This window comes from Muscardinus avellanarius, assembly GCF_963383645.1.
Source record: "Muscardinus avellanarius genome assembly, chromosome: 12".
Taxonomy (NCBI): Eukaryota; Metazoa; Chordata; class Mammalia; order Rodentia; family Gliridae; genus Muscardinus; species Muscardinus avellanarius.
The window spans coordinates 55,265,756-55,276,596 of NC_137798.1; the positions used below are offsets into that span (position 1 = coordinate 55,265,756).

The 10,841-nt window shown below is 45.7% G+C and overlaps 1 protein-coding gene across 1 annotated transcript in view; it reads right to left on the reverse strand.

Moving 5' to 3' along the window:
- The window catches only part of L2HGDH (L-2-hydroxyglutarate dehydrogenase), a gene marked incomplete at its 3' end in the record, with an annotated part of 41,906 nt that extends 32,028 nt beyond the window's left edge, over nt 1–9,878 (reverse strand). Inside the window, exons 1-4 of the mRNA XM_080706762.1 lie at nt 9,571–9,878; nt 6,216–6,331; nt 5,197–5,348; nt 1,953–2,084 (exon numbers count right to left, since the gene is read on the reverse strand). Of these exons, the coding sequence (XP_080562888.1) occupies nt 1,953–2,084; nt 5,197–5,348; nt 6,216–6,331; nt 9,571–9,704 (534 nt within the window). The 5' untranslated portion in view covers nt 9,705–9,878. The remainder of the gene's footprint in view (nt 1–1,952; nt 2,085–5,196; nt 5,349–6,215; nt 6,332–9,570) is intronic.
- Between the last annotated feature and the right edge of the window lie 963 nt (nt 9,879–10,841).

Genomic DNA, 10,841 nt, shown 5'->3' on the forward strand with positions numbered 1-10,841 from the left:
GGGAAGCTGAGACAGGAGGATCAAAGGTTAGAAGACAGCCTCAGCAACCTAGTGAGACTCTGTCTCAAATAAATAAATAAATAAATAACCAAAAAATAAAAATAGGGCTAGGGGTATAGCTTAGAGGTAGAATGCCCCGGGGTTCAATTCCCAGTAAGACAAAAAAATAAAAAATTAAAATGGGCCGGGCACGGTGGCGCACGCTTGTAGTCCCCGCACTTGGGAGGTGGAGACAGGAGGATCGCGCAGGTTCGAAGCCGGATTCGCTGGCTTAAGAGACCCTGTTTCCAAATTTTGAAAAATATAAAAAATAGGTGTCTGGGAGTATAGCCCAGAGGTAGAATGGTTTCCAGGAACCCCAATACCACCAAAAAAAAAAAAAAAAAAAAAAATTAAAATGTACGCCTTAGGTGTGAGATAGCTGGCAGGATGGGGTCTGAATGTGCCTCCTGGCTTCCTTGTAATAAATGTAATCAGTGAAATGATTCAATGTCTATAAAATCAAAACAAGCCAACTGTCCTCAGGGAGAGCGAAACTATTCTCAGAACTAAGATCTAAGAGAACTTTCAGAGGGTTCTCAGAGCAGAGCGTTGTGTAACACAGTACACAACACAGGTCTTCAACCACATCCTTATGCAGAGACCACAGTGAGTGACACAGTGACCTTCCTTCCCCATGGGCCAATGCCACGAGACCAAAGCGTAATGCAAAGAGAGAAACTGGGGGTGGGAGTAGGACAGGGAAAGCCAAGCACTGTGGTGCGGGAGTGCCACTCCGATGGTCTGCAGAGATAGAGAGGCTATGTGCTATAGACTACTGTCCGTAAATAATATTTTTCAAAGCCGAGCCTGTGTGGGGGAGGGGGTACTGAGGACTGAACCCAGGGGCCCCTCTACCTCTAAGCTATATCCCCAGCTCTACTTTATTCTTTTATTTTTGAAACAGGGTCTTAGGAAGTTACGAAGTACTGCTGGCCTCGAACCTGCAAGTTCCTGTGTCAGCCTCCCAGGTACTGAGATCACAGGCATGCACCACCACATCAGCCAATACCAAGATTTTGATGAGCACTACCTGGCCAAGGCCACATTCTCTAAAACAGGCAGAGCCCAACTGTTGTATAGTATCAATAAAATAATGGAAGAGGGTGAACAGGAGATAATGCCATTAACTGGAAATATATATATCTGGAAATATACATATACATATATCTCCTTCAAGAATAGTTTCCCCATAAATGCTTTCTACAACTCATCCTCCACGTTCAAGCCAGGCATATCTCCTAACACAGAGATCAGACAGTACAGCCACCCTCCTCAAAAATGTTCAGTTACAGGCGGGCATGGTAGTGCACTCCTGTAATCCTAGTACTTGAGAGGCTGAGACACAAGGATCATAGGTTCGAGGCCAGCATCACCAATTTAGCAAGATTCTCAGCAACCTAGCAAGATCCTGTTTCAAAACAAAAAATAAAATAGGTCTGGGGGTATAGTTTGGAGGGAGACTGTCCCTAGGTTTAATCTCTAGTACCACAAAATAAATAAATTAACTAATTAATTAATTAATTCAGTTGCTTCCCAGGCCTACTAGGAAAATTTCAAAGTTAGTAGCATGGATGACAATTCCTTTATATAGACCTAATCCTGCCTTTCCAGTCTCCTCTCTTATCTCTCCCTGCACACTATGCTCCAGGCGCACCTCACTGTTCAGTATTTTCCACACCATACTGTCTCACCTTGCCTTTGCGGGCTGGACTTGGTATTTTCTCACAGGAATGAAGAAATCAAGGGTTCGTGTTATGCCCTTTTATATCTGTTACATTGGACTTCTGTGCCAGGACCAAGAAACTCATTTTATGATTCCTGCCTCCTATAAACTCACCCTCGGGCCTCATGTAACAGGACTGAGCCCTAAATGAGAACTTCCATGTACATGAGGCTGGTGAATTACTTACTCTACAATATGGCTCCTTCTTTTTTATGTCCTCCTGCTGGATCAGTCTCAGGCCTTGGACACCATTCTGCAGGCCTCTCTCATAGAGGGCCTGAAGTCTAGGGATTTCTTCTTGGTCAACAGCTACTATTAGCTTAAAAAAAAAAAAAGATAAACAGCATGGGTAGAGTTAAATGTATCATCATGCATGAAGATATATTCAGTAAGAATCATAGATTATTATTTCTTGTTGTTGTTGTACTGAAGGATAGAACCCAGGGGTTTTCTGTCTCTGGGCTATACCCCTAGCTCTATTTTTCTAATTTATTTTCTAATTTATAGTGAGAGCCTCACTAAGTAGCTGAGGCTGGCTTCGAACTTATGTGATCCTATCTCAGCCTCCCAAGCACTGGGATTACAAGCGTGAGCTACCACGCTCGGCTTGAGAATCATAGATTATTTAATAACTCAAACAGGGTTAATTAAAAAAATATTTTTCATCTGGTTACAAGTGTGGTAGCACACGCTTGTAACCCAGTACTAGAGAGGCTGAAACAGAAGGATCCCGGTTTGTGGACAGCCTCGGCTACTTAGTGAGGCCCTCTGCAACTCAGTGAGACCCTGTTTCAAATTAAAGAATAATTCCTAACACCACACACACAAAAATTTTCTTCATATATCTACTTTCCCCTTTCTTTATGATTTAATTTTCTTACTTCACCAAGAAAATTTATTTTACTTTTCAGAACTGGAGATTGAACCCAGGGGCATTCTACCTCCAAGCTACATCCCGAGCCTTATTTTTTACTCTTTATTTTGAAACAGGGTCTCACTAAGTTGTGGAAGGCCTCACTAAATAGCTGAGTCTGGCTGCAAACCTGCGATCCTTGTCTTAAGAAAACAGAACTAAAATACATTTTTCCCAAAGGTGAAATGCAGCCTCAATGTCACTTCTACTATCTTCGTTTCTACTTGTTTGTTGGCTGTAAGTAACTCATCATTACCATTCCCTCAGCTGCAGTGGGGAGAGAAGCACAGGTTGCTTAGCCACTGTATCTTTCAAAACAAATGGCCTAGCCGGGCGTGGTGGCGCACGCTTGTAATCCTTGTGCTTGGGATGCTGAGACAAGAGGATCGCATAGGTTCGAAGCCAGCCTCAGCTACTTAGTGAGACCCTGTTTCCAAATAAAATAAAAAATAGGTCTGGGGGTATAGCCTGGAGGTAGAAAGCCTCTGGGTTCCACCCCTAGTACCACCAAAAAATAAAAAAAAGGCCTTATTTTTATAAGAAAATGTGACATATCAGCACATCAAAAAGACAGCTAATCTTTAACAGGACATCACTGATACAAATCGGTCCCTTTTATTTCCTGGAATAAATTACAAACTATTAGCCAGGCGTGGTAGTGCACGATTGTAATCCCGGCATTAGGGGGGCTGAGACAGGAGGATCGGGATTCGCGGACAGTGAGGCCCTCTGCAACTCAGTGATTCCCTGTTTCAAAATAAAGAATAAAAACTAGGGCTGGGGATATAGCTTGGAGGTAGAATGCCCCTGGGTTCCATCCCTAGTGCCGAAAAAAAAAAAAAAAAATTACACACTATTTACTAATGTCTTCTGTTACAGAGGGAAAAAAAAATAGTAAATTCATCACCTTTACTCAAAACTTAAACCTGTGATCCTCCTGTCTCAGCCTCACAAGTACTAGAATTTGAGGCATGTGCCACCACATCCAGCTGAGGTATATAGGCTATTTAAACCAACAAATAATTAACCTTAATGCTCTTATGTTGGGCAAGGATTTCTTAGGTATAATACTAGAAGCACAAGCAACAAAAGAAAAAATATGAACTGGACTTTATTAAAATTAAAACCTTTAGCACTTTGCTGGGTGCAGTGGCACGTGCCTACAAGCTTAGTACTTGGGACAGACTCTCAGCAACCTAATGAGAGACTGTTTCAAAATTAACCCCCCCCCCAAAAAAAAACTAAAATAAGGTTGGGGCTGTAACTCAAGAGGCAGAATGCCCCAAATGCCCTTGCGTTTAATCTCCAATAACACACACACCACCTTGATCATTGGTGTGTATACATAAGAAATATCAAGGCATATTTAAGGTTCAGTATTCTCCAAAGTGTTAGGCATTCACAAGGGGTCTTGGGGTCTTGGGAAGGGACTACTGCATACTGCATACAGAATATATAAAGAGAGCATAGCACTCAACAAATAATCCAAATTTTTAATTTTTTTTTTTGGCGGTCCTGGGGATGGAACCCAGGGGCATTCTACCTCCGACCTACACATTCAGCCCTATTTTTTATTTTCTTTATTTTGAAACAGGTTCTCACTGAGTTGCAAAGGGCCTCACTAAGTAGCTGAGGCTGTCTGTAAACCACGATCCTCCTGTCTCAGCCTCCCAAATGCTGGGATTACAAGGGTGCACCACCATGCCCGGCATAATCCAATTTTAAATTGAGCAAAAGATTCAAATATACCTTTCTCCAAAGATATATAAATGAACAATAGGCTATGAAAAGATGCTCAAAATAGATTTATCAATCCCAGCTCTAGTTATTGACAGATCTATTTTGAGCATGAAATGTACAAAAATAGGCAAATTAATAAACAAAAAGTACAGTAGTGGTTGCTAGAGGGTAAGGGGAGGCAGAAATGGGGAATGACTGCTAATTGTATGCGGTTTCTAAAATTAGGTAGTAATAATGATTATGTAATCCTGAATATACTAAAAACTGAATTGTCCACTTTAAAGTGTAAATTAGAGCCTGGTGTGGTGGTGCACACTTGTAATCCCAGGTTTAGGAGGCTGAGACAGGAGGATCATGGTTTGCAGACAGCCTCAGCTACTTAGAGAGGCCCTTTGCAACTCAGTGACGCTCTGTTTCAAAATAAAAAATAGGGCTGGGAGTGTAGCTTGGAGGTAGAATGCCCCTGGGTTCTATCCCCAGTACTTCTAAAAAAGAAAAGAGGAGAAAAGAAAAGAAGAGAAAAGAAAAGAAGATCACTAAGGTCAGGCATGGTGGTGCACACCAGTAATTCTAGTACTTGGGAGGCTAAAATAGGAGGATCACAGATTTGAGGCCAGCCTCAGCAACTTAGCGAGACCCTATTTCAAAATAAGAAGGGCTTGGAATGCAGCTTGGAGGTAGAATGCCCCTGGATTCAGTCCCTAGTACCCAAGAAATAATAAAAATCACTAAGAAAATGCTAGTTACAAATAAATCAACCCCCAGTAAAATGCCATACCTTGCCACATTGCCTGTAGGAAATTCCCTTCTGCTTACAATAGTCATAGATGAGGGATGCACCCTGGACACACAGTTTAGCTTTCAGAGAGTCTGGCTTATAATAAATTCCACTGTGTATGACACCACTGTTGTGTCCAGTCTGGTGAATAGCTACAGAGCAAAAGAAATCAGACAAGACAAAGCATATGATTAATACCAAAACCCAGGAGACGAGAGAAAATTAGAGTTGAAGCTACTGTAGACTACGTCATTCACAATTCTCGTTGAATTCGTTCAACTGGTAACTTCCGTTAGTAGCTGTCCATGGTGTCCACGCCATACCAGTCCTGCCCCCTCTGGTTTCAGCTACAACTCTGGTGTGCACACCCACCTCTCCTATCAGCACGCCACTTCAAGGGTCCACCTCGGCGCTCGGCACTCTGCCTCAGTGCCTTTCTGTCTTTGGGGGAAGGGTGCGGATGACACACATCACCAGAAGCATTTCTCAAACAAGAGAGGGAGAAGCTTAAGGATAAATGAGTGCACTCCTGGGAAATCTTACACTGCTCCTCAGAGGTCCCACCGCACACACAGTTCCCACAGGGACCTCAACAACGCACCTTTGTTGGGAGCTGAGACAGGGGGATCGTGGTCTGAGGACAGCCTCAGCCACTCAGTGAGGCCCTTTGCAACTCAGAGAGACTCTGTTTCAAAATAAAGAATAAAAAATAGGGCCAGGGGTATAGCTTGGAGGCAAAATGTCCCTGGGTTCAATCCTCAGTACTGCAAATAATTAATAATAATAATAATAATAAATAACAACAACAACAACAATGCACCTTGGTGTGGCTTTTCCCCATCCCCTAACCCCTTTCTGCCACCACAGACAACCTCTCAAATAAATTACCTACACGAGTCCTCGTCCTAGGTCTTGCTTTCAAGGGAATAAGATAACACATTCAGCACGACGGATTCAGAACTCAACAGAAGGAGCAGGTGTCCAAGCCAGCTCAAAGAACACCCCCAAAACAGACCTACCTAAATCTTTCTCCTTTTCCAGAACGCCAATGGAGAGCGCAGGGTGTCGCAGGATAAGTGCTCTGGCAGAGGCAAGCCCCACAATTCCTCCACCGACAATGACTACATCAAATGAGCTTTGAGAGGAAACAGCCTTTAAAGGAATGCATGTTTATAGTAGACCTCACTATGCTTCACAGGCGAAATTTTCATCACCAGTGGACAATTACATCATAAATTTGTAATAATTAAACCCAAATATGTGCTGGGCTTTGTGCTATTTGACTTCACATTCATGAACACACCTTTAAGAAGTTACATGCACTGCTGGTCAGTAGATTAATTGGCTGGGAAGACAGCTGGTCACCCAAGCTACTCCATGTCTCTATGGTACCCCCACCTGGCCAGTGAGAGCAGCGATTACTAAACTATTACACTTCCTCTACTATCTGGTCTTTTAAGATTAGTAGTATTCTCAATGATATACAAATACATTATGCCTTTACTACCTCAGTGTGCCAGAATTTATAGTTTTTTTTTTCTTCTCTGTTGAGAAGAAAAGAGCAGCGAGAAGATCAAGCTTTAGGGAAATAAGCCGGGCATGGTGGTACACGCCTGTAATCCCAATACTTCCCAAGTATCTCCTGGCTGAGATAAGAGGATCACAGATTTAAAGCCAGTATGTGGTAATTTAGCTAGATTCTGTTTCAAACAAAAAGGGCTGGGAATGTAGCTCAGAGTTGGAATACTCCTGGCTTCAATCCCTGGAACCCCCCCACACACATGGGGGCGGGGAAACGACTGGGGAAATAGTTCAGAACGCACTCAAAAACACAATCTTAGGCATGAAAAACATGGATTACACAACTATTTCAAAAGTAATGTTCCTGAGTTCAATCCCAAGTCATCCCCCAAAATAAAAATTTTTAAGAGCTAAAAAGTATAAGTGGGGGCCGGGCGTGGTGGCGCATGCTTGTAATCCCCGTGCTTGGGAGGCAGAGACAGGAGGATCACACAGGTTCGAAGCCAGCTGCGTGTGCTGGCTTAAAAGACCCTGTTTCCAAATAAAAAAGTATAAAAATAGGTTTGGCAGTGTAGCTCGGAGGTAGAAGGGTTTCCAGGAACCCCAGTACCACACACACACAAAAAAAAAGTATAAGTGGTATGTACAATTTATCTAGTCCTGCAATGAGAAGATTAAGAGATTACCTTTACCATTCAACTGGTCAACAAATCTTCCTGACTTAAATCTATCTTATAAGAACCATAGGATGAGGCGGGCGTAGTGGCGCACGCTTGTAATCCCCGCGCTTGGGAGGCGGAGACAGGAGGATTGCGCAGGTTCGAAGGCAGCCGCGCTGGCTTAAGAGACCCTGTTTCCAAATAAAAAGTATAAAAATAGGTCTGGGAGTGTAACCCAGAGGTAGAAGGGTTTCCAGGTACCACCAAAAAAAAAAAAAAGAACCATAGGATGAGGGAATTATCAGAGATTAGGCCCTTCCTTCCTGAATGATAATCCTTTAAGAAAAGCCTTCCCAGTGCAGTAGTGGCCCACAACTATAATCCTAGAACTTTTGAGGCTGAGACTGACCGGTCAGAGGTTCAAGGTCAACCGCAGCAATTTAGCTATCCTTAGAAAATTAGTGAGACCATGTTTCAAAATTAAAAAATAAAATAAAAAGGGCTGGGCTGGGGTTGTAGATCAGAGGCCAAATGCCTCTGGGTTTTATTCCCCAGTACCCACACAAAAGTGTGGGAGGGGAGAGAGAAAAATGCTTCCTCAAAGTATCTCACTCCTATACTTTTCCAATTCATTAGCACATAGTAGTCGGTCAACTTTTGAAACAACCACATCTTTCCCCATCTTAAAATCCTTTAAATAGTTCCCTGTGGCTCTTAAGTACAATTCAGTGCATAATTAAAATTTAAACCTTGCTGTGGCCATGCTGGTGGCACACATTTGTAAGCTCAGTATTTGGAAAGCTGAGATAGAAGGACTGGAGGTTTGAGGCCAGCCTCAGCAATTTAGCAGAACTCTTACCAACCTAGCAAGACCCTGTATCAAATTTTAAAAATTAAAAAAGCTAGTGAGTGTATTTTGGTGGTAGAATGTCCTCCAAGAGGTTCAATCTCCAGTACCCCTTAAATAAGTAAATAAAAGCCCGTGTGGTGCTACATGCATGTAATTCCAGCACTTAGGAGGCTGAAACAGGAGGAACACATGTTCCAGGCCAGCCTCAGCAACTTAGTAAGATCCTGTTCTAAATTTTTTTTTTTTTTTTTTTTTTTTGGTGGTACTGGGGGTGAAATCCAGAGGCTTTCTACCTCTGAGCTACACTCCCAGACCTATTTTACATTTTATTTGGAAACAGGGTCTCACTAAGTTGCTGGGAGCCTCACTAAGTAGCTGAAGCTGGCTTCGAACCCGTGCGATCCTCCTGTCTCAGCCTCCCAAGCACTGGAATTACAAGTGTGTGCCACCACGCTCGGCCTGTTCTAAAATTTAAAATAAAATAAAATAAAATAAAATAAAATAAAATTGAGTGGAGGGTGTAGCTCAGAGGTAAAATATTTGCCCCTGGGTTCAATCCCCAGTGCCAAAAAAAAAAAAAAGTCAATAAAACCCTGCTGTGATGTAGCCCATTCTCCTGTCTTTCCACACCTTCTGACTTTCACTAAGCTCCAAACTTATAATTACCCACCTCTATTTCTCAAAATAATCTACAGCTTTCCAGCCTTGCATTCTACCTCTGAGCTACACCTCCAGACCGATTTTTACTTATTTAGAAACAGGGTCTAGATTGCTGAGCGCCTCAGTAAAATGCTGACATGGTCCTCAGATTTGTGATCAGTATCAGCCTCCCATGTACTAGGATTACAAGCTTGCACCACACCCGACTGACCTCCAAACTTGAAATGACAGGGCACTGGATTTTGCCGGCTTTGATCTGCAACTGAGATGCCTGTCACTGGGGCAATTCTACGGGTGGTGCCAGGACCCGGCAGATTTAAGGCCGGTTCCAGATCTTCCAAGCAACGCCAGAGCTGCGAACTAATAAGCAGTATATTGATTGCTCGGAGCGTGCTAGGTCCTTTCATGCCCCAAACGCCCACCCGAGACCAAGATCCTATTCACAAGTGAGCCATTAAGGTTCACAACTCGCCTATAGCAGATCCTGACCTTTACTCAACAATGCTTTTCCTCCGCCCAAAAATGCCACAAATGAACCCCACAGCTCCAGGGATCTGAGGTTGGAGCGCCTCAGGAGCCCGACCTTCCCTCTGGCTCGGGACCGGAGGTGGGGACGCGGGACCCGCACCAGGCGCAGGGAGAGCGGCGGCCGCGCAGGGGCGGGGCGGGCCGGCGGTCACTCACCTGCTGCTGGCGCTGCGGCCGCCCACACGCAGCAGCCAGGGCCTCCGGGCCGCCGGCCCACACGCCCCGGCGACCGCCAAGCCCCCGCGGGCCCGACCGCAGACGCCGGCCAGGCAACGCAGCGCGGGCACCATGGCCGGCGCCCCCTGCCCTCGCTCAGCCTCCCGGGAGGCGGCTCCCACCCGACCCTGCGCGGTCCCGCGGCGCTCGGCCCCGCCCCCACGCCCCGGCCAATGAGGCGCGCGCTTTCGCCTCACGTGGGAGAGGCCGGCGGCCAATGGGCGCGCGCGGCGGAGGGCGAAGGGCAGGCCGGCGCGCGGCGGACGTGGGGACGCTCGGCGACCCGCGACGCCGTGAGTAGCGGAGCGGGGCCCCGCGCGGGCGGGCTCGGGGGGTGGGCGCGCCCTGCCCTCTCCCCTCCACCCGCGCCTGGCCCACCTAAAAACTGACCCCGTCCAGGCGCGCGCCTTCGAATTTCTCCGCCGAACAGACCTGGGCTGCGCGTGATCACCATGAGAACGCTTTGTGATCCCGGTACTCGGGAGGCTGAGACAGGAGGATCGCAGGCTTGCGGACAGTTTCAGCAAATCACAAGACCCTCATCAAACTAGCGAGACTTTATTTATTTATTTATTTATTTTTGCAGTACTGGGGATGGAACCCAGGTGCATTCTACCTCCGTGTAGCCCTATTTTTTTTATTCTTTATTTTGAAACAGGGTCTCACAGAGTTGCAGAGGGCCTCACTAAGTAGTTGAGGCTGTCCGCGAACCGTGATCCTCCTGTCGCAGCCTCCCAAGTACTGGGATTACAAGCGTGCGCCACCACGCCCGGCTGAGACTATTTAAAAATCTTAAACCCGGCGTGGTGGCGCACGCTTGTAATCCCAGCGCTTGGGAGGCTGAGACAGGGGGATCGCACAGGTTAGAAGCCAGCCTCAGCTACCTTGTGAGGCGCTCAGCAATTTAGACCGTTTTCATTTAAAGTATAGAATAGATCTGCGAGTATAGCCCGGAGGTAGCCGCTGGGCTCCACCCCTAGTACCACAAAAAATAAAAATAACAATCTTAACTGCGCGGCCCCCTTTTCCTGCTGGGGCGCTCCGGGCTCTGCCCTAGCTCGGGAAGGCACCTGGGCACCCCGACACCCTTGTGCCACGCCTGGCAGCCTGCAGCCTTCTGGACTTCTTTTATAAAACGTCTGGCTTTATCGTTCAGTTATTCATTCGTCCTGCTAATTGTGAGCACGCACTGGACTGGACTGGGCACTGGG